General features: G+C 42.5%; 1 protein-coding gene across 1 annotated transcript in view; it reads right to left on the reverse strand.

Annotated features, from left to right (window-relative positions):
* LOC124796126 overlaps positions 1-19,453 on the reverse strand; it is a 400,265-nt gene that overhangs the window by 19,235 nt on the left and 361,577 nt on the right. Inside the window, exons 2-3 of the mRNA XM_047260217.1 lie at positions 13,352-13,446; positions 7,175-7,336 (exon numbers count right to left, since the gene is read on the reverse strand). Coding sequence (XP_047116173.1) covers positions 7,175-7,336; positions 13,352-13,446 — 257 coding nt within the window. The remainder of the gene's footprint in view (positions 1-7,174; positions 7,337-13,351; positions 13,447-19,453) is intronic.

Below are 19,453 nucleotides of genomic sequence, written 5' to 3' on the forward strand. Positions count from 1 at the left end.
CCCCAGTAGTACGGCGCTGGAACTATTTAAGCAGCGTCATGTAACTGTGTTCTAAACGAAAAATAGTTATATTAAATAAAGTTTTACTTGATTTCTACACCCCCATTTCACAGTGTCCTGAAGAGGTCTCAGCTAGATATGGCAACCCTAGTTCCATCACACAAGCTGCGATGGATGCGATACTTCGAACCAGCTTTCTTCAGTAGGCGTTCTGTTGAATGAACTGCTCAGTGCAGAAAAGTACAAAGCATTATTTTTTAAAATCAAAAGCGTTTATATCTAATAGCTAGCTTCCATTCATCGTAATGCTTTTGTTATTTACGATTTTCGAAGCGCTTCGATTATAGCCGGCCGCGGTGAACGAACGGTTCTAAGCGCTTCAGTCCGGAACCGCGCGACTGCTACGGTCGCAGATTCGAATCCTGCCTCGGGCATGGATGTGTGATGTCCTTAGGTTAGTTAGGTTAAAGTAGTTCTTAGTTCTAGGGGACTGATGACCTCAGCTGTTGAGTCCCATAGTGTTCAGAGCCATTTGAACCATTATTGAGCTTCGATTATACTTAAATTACAAGAAAGTACTGGCTGATTTTATTACATATATGCTACGTTCTTTCCACCATGATAGTTCCTGAAATATTTTGTATTATGCATATCAGATACAGTACGAAATTCATAATGTCTGTTATCACATGACATGCTGTAATCCTCGCACTCAATTGCATTAAGTATCAAATATTTAGTGAGAGTAAACAAAACATGACTGAAGCGTAAGACAGACTGAAAGAGCAGATTTGCTGAAATGTAGTTCATAATCCTTCAGCGATTCCCTACTTGACCTTATGTGCAAGCCGCTACCCATAGTGTGTGTGTGTGTGCGCTCACAAGAATCCAGTTTAGAGAGAGAGAGAGAGAGAGAGAGAGAGAGAGAGAGAGAGGACGATTCTTCTGCACAACCGAGGCCTGGAGGAAACTCTCGTCAGTAGGCGAAAGGAGCGTCACCTTGCTGTAGCTGTACTAGTACCCCAATGAGTATTCGCCTACTACAGGGGTGGCCAAGAATTCGATTCGTCCTGTCACGAGTGCGACAGCGCTCAGCTGGCTGGCGCATTTCCCCCCACCACCACGCCACGCTGTCTAAACATGAGGAGGGGAAAGCTGCTTTTGGCGCGCTGAAGACATAAATTTTTTTTTTAGTTCAAACTGTCTGCACACGGGCAGGAGCAGAGAATTTCTCAGATTTTTGCACTCATGTTGCCACATAATCGGGACTTTTTCGTGATCGGAAAAACGCCTTTCACACACATATGTTGGTCGAAATATTGCAGCACTTTTGCAACCTTATTATGGAGACGTGGAAACTCTACATGAGGAAAGCAATGTGGACGTGCTGGACAGCTTCAACGTTAAAGGGAATCGTCTTTAAAACGGCAATTACAGGGCATATCAGTCAGTTCTGGAAAACAGTTGGAAAATAGATGTAAGACTGGCAGTGCCCCCAAATCGTTTAGTAAACTATTCTCGTATTCTTTCAAGGCGTCATCGAAGTTTTAAAACCTCGTGTTTTCTTTCTCACCAGTGAGCTTAGGGAACTAGACTGTGTTTGTCAGTATGTGTCCTTTCTACAACGCGACTTTCTTGCTAAATGGATCCCCAGAAAATCAGAAATAAGGTTTTTCTTTCCTTGCAGGTGTCTTACTGTGGACAGTGTGCAGTGAAGTCCACTTGAAATGCAAGGTCTGCAATCCATCCCGGATGTTTTCGACCTGCTCTTCTTATTCCTTCATAAATTGAATAATAGCGAGTTTTAAAACGAAAAATCGTTCTAGCCATGCCCCATGACATATCCAACGTACTTTGCAGTAATAAATAAAGTCTCCACACTCTTCGTTCAGTTCCATCGAAAACTGTCTCAACTGACAGCGTAATAAAGCATGCGACTTCAGAAATTTTACTGTTCGTACCACCAATTTCTTCACGTGCTCCTTGCATGCAAATGGAGCACAAAGAGCTTCTTGATGTACAGAACAATGAATCCCGTCTGTCGATTGTTGTAATTTTTTGCTCTTTCACTGTCAACTCAATCTTTAAATAATTTCTGCTTGGAATTGTAATGTTGTTTCATAGCAAATTTACAGTGCACGTCGCTTATATGCCTAAATAATATTTATTGAAAATTCTCACCCCTTCTGTCATTCACATTCATTTTTAAAAGCTTGTGGCGATAGATCACTAGACTGACACTTTCTGTGCAAACAGCCACTCGACCTGTGGACGTCCTCTGCATCACGAACAAATAGCGAAGGGTGAACGGCGCTGACACTACGAATCTGCCGAACTGAAGAGTGTTGTGCCGACCGAAAAATGCCAAACCGCAATGCTCAATGAAATATCGTGCTGTCCCGAATGCTTCCGAGAAGGACCGAGCGAAGCCGAAACAGACTGGTCCTTGGCCCGCCAGCGGTCCGCACACCCTGCACGCACGAAATTTGGAAAATTGTCAGAGTGAAGTACAGCAGGAAATGGACTGGCTTATCAGTCACTGAACGGGAGAATACAGTAAAGAAACACAGACTTCTGTTTACATAAACATAGTTAAACATGAAAACTAAAGATAGGCAATTGAGAACGTAAAATAAATATTCATCGTCAACACTGAAAACGTCACCCTGAACGTCGAATGTTATGGTTTGTACTTAGTAGCCCCCCTTTTCCTCTTCATAATCTGTTTCATTCTCCTTAGCATGGATTTCTTCAGAGATACTGTGGTCTGCACCGTAATTTTACACCATTCCTTTACTAGAACGTTATTTAGATCATTTCTGTGGACGTATGATCCCTTATTGTGGTGTGCGTACTGTAAGACCTTCTGTGCACACACCATCAGATTATTTGACTTGTCGCTCTAGCGATGTAGGCGAGTGTCAGCAATATGTCTCGTGGTCTTATTGTGGCGTGTTTATCTTCTGCCGTTAGGTCAGACGATAGAACTGCCACTTGCACGCTTAGAGTAGCAGAGTGACGGTGACCAACTTTAAACAGAACTTGATTAATTTTCACAACATTTATTAAAATAATAACAAGCATAAAAATTACTTAATTTGGTTCTGGATGCTATTTACAATTGACAATCTGAAGTTCCTTTGGCCTTGGTACTTTAATCTTATTCTCACATATCTCTGATAATTGACAAAGTGTCTATACATTTCTCTTCATGGCTATGTACAGGAATATGGTAATCTTGTTAGGCGCAGACTGAAACTTGACTGCAGACTAATGTAGACTAATGCAGACTAACTAATCGGAGGTCTGTACACACGTTATAATACCTCGAGTGTTCAGGTATCACTGCACGAGTGTGAGCCGCGAGGAGAAAAGGTTCTACGTTAGCAGCAATCTCATTGGCTGCGTTACATATTAATACACGGATCGTCGGAAGCAGACTTTGGTCCATCTCTAAGACAGCGCCATCTCGTAGTGCGGAGACGGACGAGCGCTGCGCCTGCGTTGTTGTGCTTAGCGGGTCGCGCTCTATTGGGAAAGTTGTGTACGCGCTGACTACGCGGAACTATGTACACAACACTTATACTTTTGTTGAGCATGTTTCACATATTCTGAATGGGATTGCGGTGGTCTCCTCATCCAGCGGGGGTGTCAACAGTCTTGCATCTAGTGCTGTATGTTTTGATCATTATAGTGTGTGAAAATGTAATCCCTAGAAAGGCCCATATTATTCTCACTTCTGAATATGTGCTTTTAGGATATTTATGTAAACCTTGTGGTCCATAATTTCACCGACAAACAAAAATGCTCCACAAAACAGCTCGAGTGGGCTATCGTCAGTATGTACGACCTTCTTCCTGAACCCAAGCCTATCGGGTTTATAGCTATTTTGTCGAAAAGTGATACGTTGTAAACCTTGGCTTTACTATAAGGGTTATATGTGAAACAGCAAACAGCCGCAAGTATGGTTGAAGAAGGTTTTTTCGCTCAAACCATGACTCGTTTCGGATTTCTTACAACTCCATCTTCAGGTAGTTGTTACACGTTTCGTTTTGTTTTCTTGCTGGGGCCTCGTCTTGTAACCGTTATTGGTTTTCTGCATTAGGATAAACTTTCTGGCTTTCCTAGGGCGGCATCTGAACTTGAGTATCAAGTTTTGGAACGGTTAATTTTGAATTTTTCTTGACGTACCCAAGTATCTGTTGATTTTCCAGCTGGGATAAAACTGCATGATGACCATTCGTTGTTGGTTTTCGCACATTTTGTTCTGAATTCAGTGTAAATCTCTCGCAATATCGTTTCGTCTCTCCCCTTTTAACCAGCTTCTTATACGGGTATCCACTTTCATATCTGTAACTCGACCAGTGCCTCGTGTCCATACTCCGGCGCCAGACTGCACGCTATTGATTCAAACTATGCCTCTCGGCCGCTGTTAGCCGTGCTGCAGTTCAAAGTTAACCAAAGGGGAAAGAAACGGTACACCATCAAATGGCTCTGAGCACTATGGAACTTAACTTCTTTGGTCATCAGTCCCCTAGAACTTAGAACTACTTAATCCTAACTAACCTAAGAACATCACACACATCCATGCCCGAGGCAGGATTCGAACCTGCGACCATAGCGGTGGCGCGGTTCCAGACTGTAGCGCCTAGAACCGTTCGGCCACTTCGGCCGGCTGGTACACCACCTCTGTCAACTTTTGTGGTATTGCTAAGTCGTGACCACGCGGTACTCTTACAGAATGCGCGACTGGAAACGGAGACAAAAACGGTCTTAGCCACTAGATGGAAATAAAAATGAGCGTTTGGCGTCATTGGCCGGGAGGGGCTTGTGGGGCAAAAAAATGGCTCTGAGCACTATGGGACTCGACATCTTAGGTCATCAGTCCCCTAGCACTTAGAACTACTTAAACCTAACTAACCTAAGGACATCACACACACCCATGCCCGAGGCAGGTTTGGAACCGGCGACCGTAGCAGTCCCGCGGTTCCGGACTGCAGCGCCAGAACCGCACGGCCACCGCGGCCGGCGGCTTGCGGGGCAGGTCCGGCTGCCTTGGTGCAGGTCTTATTACATTCGACGCCACATTGGGCGACCTGCACGCCGGATGGGGAGTAAATGATTATGAAGACAGGACGACACCCAGTCCCTGAACGGAGAAAATCCCCGACCCAGCCGGGAATCGAATCCGGGCCCGGAGAACGGCAGTCTGTCACGCTGACCACTCAGCTATCGGGGTGGACTTAGCCACTAGATAACAGTGTGGCGGTACATCATATAACGCGATAAAAATGATATTGAACTACTTCGCAAATATACCAAAACTGACGTCGTAACGAAATAAATATTATCGCAGAAATATCACAAAGACTCTGTAATTAAGTAATATGATCCTGCGAATGTAATTGCGATCTCTGTTCTTTTGCAAAAGAATCGCTCTCTTTTCCCCTTTGGTTCTTTGTAGTGTAAGAAGCCATTTTGTGACGAGGTACGAAAACGTGTAAGTTTCAGGCAATATTTAGCCCAAATATAATCAAATATTACTTAAAAGTGTTGTAAAATTTTATATGTACCAGCTCCTATATTCATGAAACGGCAAAATTAATGTCTTTATGCAAATTTTATAGCGGAACATTGGTGCAGAGGTCAGCGCCATTGTTCTAAAGGATAACAGCCCAGAATCGTAATAAATATCTTAATATTTGATTATTTTGACAAATAAATATAAATGTAAATGTAGGAGAATTCTCTTGATTAGCGGTTCTTCCTTTTAAACAGTAAGAGTAATCAGTATTTCCAATATTAAATCATGTTTGAGTAGACTGAGTTCAAGAAATTATTTTGATCCCCGATTAATAAAATCGCGAGAATCCCATTAACGTTTGTTGTTGTTGTGGTCTTCAGTCCTGAGACTGGTTTGATGCAGCTCTCCATGCTACTCTGTCCTGCGCAAGCTTCTTCATCTCCCAGTATCTACTGCAACCTACATCCTTCTGAATCTGGTAAGTGTATTCATCTCTTGGTCTCCCTCTACGATTTTTACCCTCCAATGCTAAATTTGTGATCCCTTGATGCCTCAGAACGTGTCCTACCAACCGGTCCCTTCTTTTTGTCAAGTTGTGCCACAAACTCCTCTTCTACCCAATTCTATTCAATACCTCCTCATTAGTTATGTGATCTAACCATCTAATCTTCAGCATTCTTCTGTAGCACCACATTTCGAAAGCTTCTATTCTCTTCTTGTCCAAACTATTTATCGTCCATGTTTCACTTCCATACATGGCTACACTCCATACAAATACTTTCAGAAACGACTTCCTGACACTTAAATTTATACTCGATGTTAACAAATTTCTCTTCTTCAGATACGCTTTCCTTGCTATTGGCGCTCTACATTTTATATCCTCTCTACTTCGACCATCATCAGTTATTTTGATCCCCAAATAGCAAAACTCCTTTACTACTTTAAGTGTCTCATTTCCTAATCTAATTCCCTCAGCATCACCCGACTTAATTCGACTACATTCCATTATCCTCGTTTTGCTTTTGTTGATGTTTATCTTATATCCTCCTTTCAAGACACTGTGAACTGCTCTTCCAAGTCCTTTGCTGTCTCTGACAGAATTACAATGTCATCGGCGAACCTCAAAGTTGTTATTTCTTCTCCATGGATTTTAATACCTACTCCGAATTTTTCTTTCGTTTCCTTTACTGCTTGCTCAATATACAGATTGAATAACAACCCTGTCTTACTCCCTTCCCAACCGCTGCTTCACTTTCATGGCCCTCGACTCTTATAACTGCCTTCTGGTTTCTGTACAAGTTGTAAATAGCCTTTAACTCCCTGCCCTTTTCCCCTACCACCTTTAGAATTTGAAAGAGTTACATTACCACAAACTTGAAAAATTATTTATAAAACCGATCTTGTTTAGGCATTCAAACACGGTCCTATGGCTGAATATTTGTGGATGTGGTGGTTGCTTTTAATATAAAAACATAGTGTCGGGCAAACTAACTGCGAGAAGTACCACAACTGAGTCACTGACATAAATAATTTTCCAGTTGTGAAGTAGCCACAATAACACTAACTCCAACTTTTCATAACACATAAATACCAATACATATAAGAATCACCACAACAGGTGATACAGCAGCGAGCGAGTGAGTGTCTCACCTGGAAGAGCAGCTGCGGCCTGGAGTGTCCCAGTGGTTGGAAGAGCGGCGCGAATGACGGGAAGAACTGCTGGTCGGACGCCTCCGGGTCGTCTTGCTGAGGGTCCGGCCCGTCGCCGGCTCCAGCGCCCTCCAGGGAGTCGTCGGAAGTCAGCCCCGCCACCTGCCGCAAGGACAGTCCTATCAAGCGGACACACCAAGAAAACTATGCCTGTAAACCTGCATCTACAAGGATGCTCAGCAAATCGCACTTAAGCGCCTGGCGGAGCGTTCATCGAACGACCTTCATAATAATCCTCTATTATTCCAATCTCGAACAGAGCGCGGAAAAAACGAACGCCTATGTCTATCTGTGCGAGCTTTGATTTCCCTTATTTTATTATAATGATCGTTTCTCCCTTTGTACGTCAGCGCCAACAAAATATTTTCGCATTCAGAGGTGAAAGTTGGTGATTGAAATTTCGCGAGAAGATTCCGCCGCAACGAAATATGCCGTTGTGTTAATGGTGTCCAACCAAAATTCTGTATCATGTCCGTAACACTCTTTCCGCTATTTCGCAATAATGCAAAACGTGCTGCTCTTCTTTGAACTTGTACTCTGTTAATCCTATCTGGTAAGGATCCCAGACCGCGCAGCAGTACTCCCAAAGAGGATGGACACGTGTAGTGTAGACAGTCTCTTTAGCAGATCTCTTACATTTTCTAAGTGTTCCACTAATACAGCGCAGTCTTTTGATTTGCCTTCTCCACAACATTTTCTATGTGTTCTTTCCAATTTAAGTTGTTCGTAGTTGTAATTTCTAGGTGATTAGTTGAATTTACGGCCTTCAGATTTGACTGATTTATTGTGTAACCAAAGTTTAACGGATTGCTTTTAGCACTCATCCGGATGACGTAACACTTTTCATTATTTAGGGTCAGTTTCCAATTTTCGCACCACATGGATATCCTTTATAAATCGTTTTGCAATTTGTTTTGATCTTCTGATGACTTTACTTGACGATAAACGACGGCATTATCTGAAAACAACCGGAGACCACTGTTCAGATTGTCTCCCAAATTGTTTATATATACAGGGTGATTCACGAAGATGCGTAAATATTTTAACATGTTATTCTACAAGTAAAACTAAAGAAAAAAGTTCTTATAACCGTATGTTCGGAAATGTTTGGTTACGGAGTTACGGCTAGTAAAAGATTTTGTCTGAAATTTATCAACTTCGTTAATATAAAGCCATCGCAAAACTGTACGAGGTTAAAGTAAAGCACGATTTCCAATTATGTTGTTGATATTGGTGTGGTGAATCTAATAAAACATGTCCCAGACGTGAACCTGCAGTAGTTTTCCAGAACATCGATAGAAGCAAAGATTATTATACTAGTAAATTTATTTGCTTTCAATTAAGAATGTACGAGGGTCACTCCAAAAGAAATGCACACTATTTTTGTAAAAATACTGTTTTCATTCTGCATGTGTGAAAGTTTTGCAGTGTGTAGATACATCCTTCCCGCTTGTTTTCAAACTTAGTTCAACCTGTTCCCGTGAGTGGCGCCGTCACAGCATGTCTTCAAGATGACTACTACACTTGACGTTCGTCAGAAGCAACGTGCTGTCATAGAATTCCTGTGCTGTGAAAACGAGACAGTGGGAAACATCCACAAGAGGTTGAAAAAGGTGTATGGAGATGCCGCTGTCGATTGCAATACAGTTAGCAGGTTACGTGATGAAAGCGGGCACGGCAATATTGTGGATTGTCCTCGCAGCGGCAGGCCTCGTACTGCAGACATTCCAGACAATGTGCAGAGAGTTAACGAATTGGTGACTGCTGACAGACGCATCACAGTGAACGAATTGTCACGCTACGTTGGGATAGGGGAAGGAAGCGTTTGCTGAATACTGAAAGTGTTGGCGTTAAAAACGGTTTGTGCCAGGTGGGTTCCCAGGATGTTGACAGTGGCTCACAAAGAAACAAGAAAAACGGTATGCAGCAAACTTTTGGAACAGTACGAGAATGGTGGAGATGAATTTCTTGGAAGAATTGTGACAGGTGAAGAAACATGGCTCCATCATTTTTCACCAGAGACGAAGAGGCAATCAATGGAGTGGCATCATGCAAATTCACCCAAGGAAAAAAATTCAAAACCACACCTTCTGCTGGAAAAGTTATGGCTACGGTGTTTTTCGATTCCGAAGGACTCTTGCTTGTGGATATCGTGCCAAGTGGAACCACCATCAATTCTGATGCATATGTGACGACACTGAAGAAACTTCAAGCTCGACTGAGTCATGTTCGACCACATCGGCAAAAGCAGGATGTTTTGCTGTTGCACGACAATTCACGACAACATGTCAGTCAAAAAACCATGGAAGCGATCGATCACAAAACTCGTATGGACAACACTGAAACACCCGCCTTACAGTCCATGTGACTATCATCTCTTTGGGAAACTGAAAGACTCTCTTCGTGGAACAAGGTTTGAAGATGATGACTCCCTTGTGCATGCTGCCAAACAGTGGCTCCAACAGGTTGATCCAGAATTTTACCGTGCGGGTATACAGGCCCTGGTTCCAAGATGGCGTAAGGCAGTTGGAGGGATGGAAATAATGTGGAGAAATGAAAATATTGTTCCTAGAGGGTCTATCTACACACTGTAAAACTTTCAAACATGTAGAATAAAAGATGGATTAAAAAAAATAGTGTGCATTTCTTTTGGAGTGACCCTCGTATGAATGTTTATATCATTGTTGGCAACCGTTATTGAGTTGTTTCAGTCGTTTTCTAACCTCGAAACGAGTTAGTTTTTTGTATTGTTCAGTGAAAGAACATATTTAAGTGAAACCACAGTTAGTAGTTTCACGACCCTGTGAAACTGAAACGAGCAACAAAATCTGTTCATACACTTCACACGGGGAAGAATCATCGGGAAACTGGAAGAAGAATGAAGTGTGACGAGGGTAGCCCACGAGTTTAGTACTGCTCATAGCTTTGCTTCACATGCACGAACAGCGTTCTGAAGCTCAGGCACTGCTGTTAAAAAGACAGCACGTGGTCGACCACGAGCAGCTACAACAGCAGAAGACCGCTAAACTGTGCAACAGGCAAGAAGAGATCCACGTCATGGAACTGCAACCACACTTAACAGGACTGTGAGATAACCAATCTCACGCTACACAGTGGCATGGCGGCTGAATGGGGGTAGTCTCTTTGCCCGACGACCGGTACTCTCCGTTCCGTCAACACCCGCTCATTGGCGGCAATTGGAGGAACTCTTGGAACGAGAGGCTTTTCGGCGAATGGGCTGTCCTGCCCGTTACTCCGACTTAAATCCCATAGAGCACAAGGGGGATGCATTGATACGTATTGCAGCGACTCCACATGCACCAACAGCCTTCTAGCAGTTGTCAACTGTGCTGGTGGACAAATGAAATCCCCCACCACAAGAACTCCTTACCAACCTTGTGGGCAACATCGGATACCGTGTATTGTCGTCCGTGGTGATCACACTCACCCTACAAGGGGAGACGGAAGGCAATTTTTATCCCTATCCTGCCAATTCTATTTTACCCTTTGAATAGGTACACTTTTCAAAAGAACTATAAGTGACAAAACAATGAAATTTTTACTGCATACATATAACATATATGCCTCAATTTACAAGTAAAATGAACATAATACCTCTTATGGTGCTGCAGAAAAAAAATTCTTTTACTAGTAAAATTTAATTTTTTTGTACATCAATTATTATAAAACAGTTTCTGATTATTTGGTGGTTCTCAATTTACTTGTAATTACATATTACCATCTGCAGTAGAAATTGACCAAATTTCGTGTTTCTAACCCCATTAGATTATCAAATAATGGTACCTGAAAGGAAAAAAGGTAGTTTTGAGAAAAATCCATTTCAGGTTTAATATTGCAATTCTAGTGTAGTTATTGATGAGAATTACTTACCAGCAATATTTTCCTGTGCCAAACTGAGCATCATCTGAATCATACTGATCTTCTTTTCTTCTCTTGGTCCCTCTGCTTTTCTGTCAGGCTTGTTTTGTGCATTTTAAATTAGCAAAATCTGCTTCGAGGATTCTCTCTTTATCTATTTGCACCAAGGATATTGCAATATTTCCACTAGATTTTATGCCCAATAATTCCAAAATATCCAGTTTTCTAATTACACCATCATTGAAGCATAAAATAGCATCATAAACACCAAGTTTGAGGGTTGTAAGCTGAACAAATACAGTTTTCGGTAACTGGTTCCAAATGACAGAATTCACACATTCATTTAAATTTAGGGTTTCTCTTGAAGACATTTCTTCGACAAGGTATCCTTACAAAGCTCTCTAAATATGGGTTTAATTTCATTTAATTAAATTAAATGCTGTGCATTATCTCTGCATGGCGCAAAAAGGAAGGCGTGGCATTTAAATGGCAGATTGCACAGAGCGTCAGGAAAACCATCATATCTCACGAAAAAATTGTCGTATTTGTATAAAACAAAAACTGTTTCATGCAGGAAAGACCAGGCATTTCAAATATGCTAAAATCTAACAATCGAATTTTTGAAGCCAACTTGCCTTCCATCTCCCATTAAGCACCATGTCTCGCCTTTTGCAATGTCTGGGGAACAATCTAAATCGTGGTGACTTTAATGTAATTACTGTCTTTGAATAAACATGTCATTTCTGTTCGCCTCAATACGAATGTCTGTATCTCTTTCAGTTACCATCCGTACTATTTGCTGTAGCAGTTGTTTCTCTCTACGATCCAAGTTTCATCGTGCTATGTTACTGGCAATGATGCATCACGCGAAAGTTACCTTCGTGCATAAGTTTTGCGCTCCAGTGTATGTACAGTACTTTTACTCTGTTGTAGAATTTTAGAACATGTTTTTTGCTCGCGTATCATCTCATTTCTGGAAACCCATAATCTACTCTGGAGGAATCAACATGGATTCCGGAAACAGCGATCGTGTGAGGCCCAACTCGCTTTATTTATTCATGAGACCCAGAAAATATTAGATACAGGATCCCAGGTAGATGCCATTTTCCTTGAATTTCGGAAGGCGTTCGATACAGTTCCGCACTGTCGCCTGATAAACAAAGTAAGAGCCTACGGAATATCAGACCAGCTGTGTGGCTGGATTGAAGAGTTTTTAGCAAACAGCACACAGTATGTTGTTCTCAATGGAGAGACGTCTACAGACGTTAAAGTAACCTGTGGCGTGCCACAGGAGAGTGTTATGGGACCATTGCTTTTCACAATGTATATAAATGACCTAGTAGATAGTGTCGGAAGTTCCATGCGGCTTTTCGCGGATGATGCTGTAATATACAGAGAAGTTGCAGCATTAGAAAATTGCGGCGAAATGCAGGAAGATCTGCAGCGGATAGGCACTTGGTGCAGGGGGTGGCAACTGACCCTTAACATAGACAAGTGTAATGTACTGCGAATACATAGAAAGAAGGATCCTTTATTGTATGATTATATGATAGCGGAACAAACACTGGTAGCAGTTACTTCTGTAAAATATCTGGGAGTATGCGTGTGGAACGAATTGAAGTGGAATGATCATATGAAATTAATTGTTGGTAAGGCGGGTGTCAGGTTGAGATTCATTGGGAGAGTCCTTAGAAAATGTAGTCCATCGACAAAGGAGGTGGCTTACAAAACACTCGTTCGACCTGTACTTGAGTATTGGTCACCAGTGTGGGATCCGTACCAGGCCGGGTTGACGGAGGAGATAGAGAAGATCCAAAGAAGAGCGGCGCGTTTCGTCACAGGGTTATTTGGTAACCGTGATAGCGTTACGGAGATGTTTAACGAACTCAAGTGGCAGACTCTGCAAGAGAGGCGCTCTGCATCGCGGTGTAGCTTGCTGTCCAGGTTTCGAGAGAGTGCGTTTCTGGATGAGGTATCGAATATATTGCTTCTCCCTACTTATAACTCCCGAGGAGATCACGAATGTAAAATTAGAGAGATTCGAGCGGGCACGGAGGCTTTCCGGCAGTCGTTCTTCCCGCGAACCATACGCGACTGGAACTGGAAAGGTAATGACAGTGGCACGTAAGGTGCCCTCCGTCACACACCGTTGGGTGGCTTGCGGAGTGTATATGTATATGTAGATGTAAAAGTAGTGGAGGGGCGGGCTAGAAGCTGAGCGCGCTGCGTGTTGCCTACCTGCTCGGCGTCGGCCCCATCCGCCTGCGACGCCGGCGGCAGGAGCGTCAGATGCTCGCCTCCCTGTTCGCCGCTCTTCTCGCCCAGCGCTGCGTCTGCAACAGATGGCGGTGCCACGGTCACTGCGAATAGTTTCTCGCCTCTGCTTCATCACTCTACGTTATTTCACTAAGTACAATCCAAGGAAAAATAAAACAAAAAATATATATAACTAAGACCATGCACCACGAGGAATCATCCGAATGGGATGGAAATCGGTAGATGTGATGTACATGCACTGGCAAACAAACTATTACAATTTCATAAAGACTGGATGATTTATTCAAGGGAAAGAGCTTCACAAATTGCGGAAGTCAATAGCGCCTTGGTCCGCCTCTGACGCTTATGCAAGCAGTTATTCGGCTTGGCACTAATTGAGTTGCTGGATGTCCTCCAGAGGGATATTATGTCAACTTTAGTCCAACTGTCGCGTTAGATCGTCAAAATGCCGAGATGGTTGGGAGGCCCTGCTCGTAATGCTCCAAACGTACTCAATTGGGGAGAGGTCCGGCGAGCTTGTTGACCAAGGTAGGGTCTGCTGGTTATCATGGCTCAACTAGAAGCAGGACTCATCACTGAATTTATCTACCCAGTCAATGAGATTCCAGGACGACGACGTGTCTGGAGACGCCTGAATTTGTTGCCCACCATGCGACCCGACAGCCAAGAGTGATGGTCTGGGGTGCCCTTTCTTTTCATAGTAGGATCCCTCTGGTTGTCATTCGTGGCATCTTACAGCACAGCTGTTCATTGACGTTGGTCTACGCCCCGTTTAATTTACCCTTCAGGGAAAACCCTGCTGGGCTTACATTCAGTAACATAATGCTCCTCCGCACATGGCAAGAGTTTCTACTGCTCGTCTTAGTGCTTGCTAAGCCCTACCTTGACCATCGAGGTCGCCGGATCTCTCCCCAGTTGAACACGTTTGGAGCATTATCAGCAGGGCCCTCCAACTAGCTCGGGATTTTGAAGATACAACGCGCTAATTGGACAGAACTTAGCACAATATCCCTCAGGAGGACATACAACAACCCTATCAATCAATACCAAGCCGAATAACTGCTTACATTAGGGTCCGATGTCGACCAACGTGTTATTCAGTTGCTCAGTTTGTGAAGCTCTTGCCAGCCAGAGTGGCCGAGCGGTTCTAGGCGCTTCAATCTGGAACCGAACGACCACTACGGTCGCAGGTTCGAATCCTGCCTCGGGCATGGATGTGTGTGTCGTCCTTAGGTTGGTTAGGTTTAAGTAGTTCTAAGTTCTAGGGGACTGACCTCAGATGCATAGAGCTCAGAGCCATTTTTTTTTTCGACCAACGTGTTATTCAGTTGCTCAGTTTGTGAAGCTCTTGCCGACCGGGGTGGCCGAGCGGTTCTAGGCGCTACAGTCTGGAACCACGCGACCGCTACGGTCGCAGGTTCGAATCCTGCCTTGGGCATGGATTTGTGTGTCGTCCTTAGGTTAGTTAGGTTTAAGTAGTTCTAAGTTCTAGGGGACTGATGACCTCAGCAGTTAAGTCCCATACTGCTCAGAGGCATTTTTTGTGAAGCTCTTGCTCTTGAATAAAACATTCAGTCTGTCTGAAACTGTTATCACATATTTGTTTGTGTATATATAGGGTGGTTCAGTTAAAAGTAACCTGCCTCCCCTTTCAATGCGAATGTAATTATTCGACTTATCAAATACAGTAACTGCTACAACAATGGACAGCGTTATGCAGTAATCGAGTGTTGAGATTCTTCTATCAGCATTTCCGTTTATTTTATCTTGAAGTTAGGTGCTTCTCCATGCGGTCTACGAAGTAACTTTCTCGATAGGAGAAGGATCTGAAATTGAAGAAGAATATGTGAAAATAGGTTCGATTAAGGAAACTCGTGAAATTTTCGGGGTCAAGTATTCGAATAGACGACTACCAGCAAAGGGAGCAATACTGAGTCTATGTAAAAATTGATGCACCTACGGATCTTTGCGAAACGTATAATGACAAATAATTTCTTCAGGTCGCACATCAGAAGTTATTACAGACATTCGCCGCAGAATTATTCAGAGCCCAAAAAGTCTACACGTAAACTGGCCCAACAGGCGCATGCAAGTAGAAGGAGGAGTTACCAACAGTTATTGAAAAAGTTTTAATTTGAAACCATATCATGTGACGGTTGTGGAGCAATTACTCGAAGAGGACAGTCAGAAACGTGTAAATTACTGATAATTGCTTCTGGATAATATCAACGAAGGTTTGTTAGACCGTTTCTATTACATCATGAGTGATGAAGCATGGTTTCATCTTTCCGGTCATGTGATTTCACAGAGCACGAAGTACAGGGCGACGGAGAACTCAAACACTGTGTGTCAGCAACCACTTCATGATGAAAAAATCGGCGTTTGGTGCGGTGTAACAGGAACGTGCCTCATTCGACCGATATTTTTTGACGGTAACCTCAACACCGTTGCATATTTGGAAATTTTTGATAAATTGTGTGCCCAAAACACTGAATATGAAAGACAACACTGCTTCTTCCAGCAAAAGCTAAGGTATTCCTGGAGTGAGTCCATCATGTCTTCACTGAGACACGAACCGCCAGCTAACATTTATAGCCACCTCGTTCGCCGGATGTAACAGAATGTGATTTTGTTTTGCTGTGGGGACATTTTAAGAGCAAAGCCTATGAAACAGATCCACACACATTACCAATCCACGCACAAGACAGGAACTGAAAGACAATAACAGCGGTGAAGTTGCCGCCATCTTTATCCGAACTTTACGCTTTATGCTTAGACGTGCACAGCTGTGTATTGACATTGATATTGTGGGGGGATTACTTTCAACATTTTCTATAAATGTATTTTTCATTATATTTTTCGTTTTAAGTAAACGGTAAGTCCATTTAAGCACATCGTTTCTGTAATTTCACTACATTTCCTTTAACTTACACAAACTACTTTTGTCTGTGCCACCCTGTATATCATATCTACCGATTTCCATCCCATTCAGATAACTCCTCCGTAATGGGCCTTTTTTTTGTCTTAGCGTACATTTTATAGGCTGAAACAGCGACCTAGGTATTTAATGTTTAATATCGAAAGGGACATTTAAAAATACGAATGTACGATCGAATAAAAGAAATTTAGAACGCTAAAACGAAAAAAAAAATTGAAATAAATGACGAACGTCCGAAGGAACCATTAAGCGTTCAAACGGACATAGGAAAGCTAGAAGCTGAAATTAGCAAATGTTTAAATATCAAACCAAGACAACATTCAGATGTTAATTCCATTGAATTTTGGGAAAAACGAAGGAATTTTGGAATGGTAGAAAGTTCAAATTTTTGAACGAACGAGGACTATTCCAATTTTCGAACGAGCGAACACTCGAAGATTGGAACAAACGATGATTCAGATGTTCAAAGAAACAAAAGTTCGAACGTCGATATAGCGAATAAACAATGGAACATTAGGAATAGTTGACAGAATGTTCAAAATAACGAACTATAATTCTAATGTTTGAACGAAGGGACATGTGAATGTCGATCTAATGACGGAAAATTTGAATGGGCAATCATTAGAATATACGAGTGAAGGAACGTTGTCACGGTTGAAACTCGAATGTTCGAATGGATAAACGCCTGAAAGCTCGAACAAATGGAGATTTGATTGACAATTAAATGAGTAAGTGTTCATACAAGTAAACGTTAAAAAATGTTTAAGCTAACGAAGGAACGTTAGAACAAATGAATGTTCGAAAACATGAACATATTTTCGATTGTTCGAAAGAACGAACGCTCTAATGTTTGAATTACAAAATTTTAGAATTATATTTTAATTGGTTTATTTATTTGCTTGTTCTGCGTTTCATACACAAGTGCCCAAACGTAAATCGCTTTTTCCACATACTGCATCTAATTGACGATATAATCATACAAACTGTCAACCAGATGTCCGTATGATTGTGTTCTGCACGGATGATGGCATTCAGGTCAACGGACAGCCATGCCAACGATGACGTCAGGGCACCTATGAAGCGAGGGAGTGTTCGCTGGGTAGCCCCACATCCACAGTCGCTGTGTACACAGTCACAGACGGTGCAGTATGGCACAGAGAAGATGCCTACCAGACTCTCTGCCGCGGAGGGCCATAGAAAGAAAGCAAGCAGGACAGCACCAAACTGATTTGGCCCGATGGCTTAATGTGAATTGTTCTGTTGTTTCACAGACGTGGCGACAGTTTATGGAGACCGAACTGCATCCCGAAAGCCAGGGCGGGGCCGACCACGTGTGGGTCCAGAAGAGAGGACCGTTATTTGCCTGTAAGGGCACCACATTACCACTTTAGTACTGCACGGCAACTGGCGTGTGAGTTCGGTGCAGAGGGCATCGGCAGAGTGGCCTTTATTGTCAGAGACATGCTGTATGTGTACCTCTGACGCGTCTTCACAGAAGGGAACGTCTAGATTGGAGTCGTCAACATGCCAAGAGGCCGGTCGAACAGTGGGCCAGTTTTGTTCTTACAGATGCGTCCCGATTTAATCTGGAAAGTGATTCTCCATGGATTTGCATCTGGAGGGCACTTGGAACACAATTTTGGGGAGGAAAGAAGAGACGGAGATAGAGGAGGATCCGTAATGGTGTGGGCGGGGATTATGTTTACCACTCGAAACGCTCTTCATGAAATTGTACAGGCAAATCGGCAAGGTTTAACTGCTGTCAGCTATCATGGCGAGATCTTGGGACCTCATTTGCGGTTGTTGCGAGGTGCTGTGGACCCAGACGTCGTATTGATGGACGATAATGCTCGAACTCATAGAGCACGGGTGATGACGTTTTCTTGGAAACGGAAGATACTGCGCACATGGAGTGGCCTGGTCGCTCTCCCGATTTGAGTCCCATAGAACATGTCACAGATGCTATAGGGGGGCGGCATGCATCACGTCAGCATCCACAAACCACTCTCCAAGACTGCGAGCAGTTCTGCAGAAAGAATGGGCGTTACTGCTGAACATGAGACTGATTACATCATTCGCAGCGTGCCCCGTTATTGTCAGGCCTGTGTTGCTGCCAGAGGTGGTCATCCCCCATACTGACCACATTAAACAGTTGTCGTAATGTGTGTGCAAATCCGTTACGTTGGAAATAAACGAAGAACATTTTTGTCCACCGTTATGCATGTTGCTGTTGTTTACGTTCTGTATTTTTTTATATTGTTTCTTCTTTATTATCATCTGTTTATACTGTTTTGTGGCAAAATAAACGGAACCTTTCAAAATTTCCTTTTGTTGCTTTAATTATGGACACCGGTGTATTTGCAACAAGTCACTGTGATATGGAGCATATCAGTGAGTTTACGAATAATATACTGTCTTGCAGTGGCAACTTAGCTGGTATTTGGATATTTACCTATAATTTTAATCTATAATAAATTGTGATAAATACAGCAAAATCACATAAAAATATGATTTATACAAAAGTTCATAGACGGAGCAGCAGCACAACTGGTTTCAATGTATTTTTTTAAGACTTTCATTTTCGCCAGGGTATTTAATTCACCAAGGACGTGGTAAAATAAAATCTGTGTAAAAGTAGTGTTACGATGTGTACAGGAGGTTCATTTTTATAACTAGGTTTACCTTATGAATATTACAATTATTTTCAAATTGTAACTGGTACTTCACAATAAAATTCAGGAGACAGTAAGTGTATTGTGAGGTTGTTGACAGTGGGCCTATTTTTTACCATAGTTACTCACGTGGCGATCGATTATGGTCACCAGATAATCTATCGCCACCACGTAAGCAACTATTTTAAAAAATGGGCACACTATAAAAAGCTCCACAATACGCTTACTCTCTCCTGAAGTTTATTGTGAAGTACCAGTCACAGTTTGAAAATAGTATCCTTATAGCATTTTTCTGTCCAATGAATTCTCCGTGTCTATGTGTAGAAGTGTACCACTTATAATTATTACAAATGGCATTAATGAAGGGATGTATACAAAGTAAGCCATCACTCTGATACTTTCAATGTTAAAATCAGCAATTAAACGAAGAGAAAATGTTGGACCCAGTTGTTT

This window comes from Schistocerca piceifrons, chromosome 4 (assembly GCF_021461385.2).
Source record: "Schistocerca piceifrons isolate TAMUIC-IGC-003096 chromosome 4, iqSchPice1.1, whole genome shotgun sequence".
Taxonomy (NCBI): Eukaryota; Metazoa; Arthropoda; class Insecta; order Orthoptera; family Acrididae; genus Schistocerca; species Schistocerca piceifrons.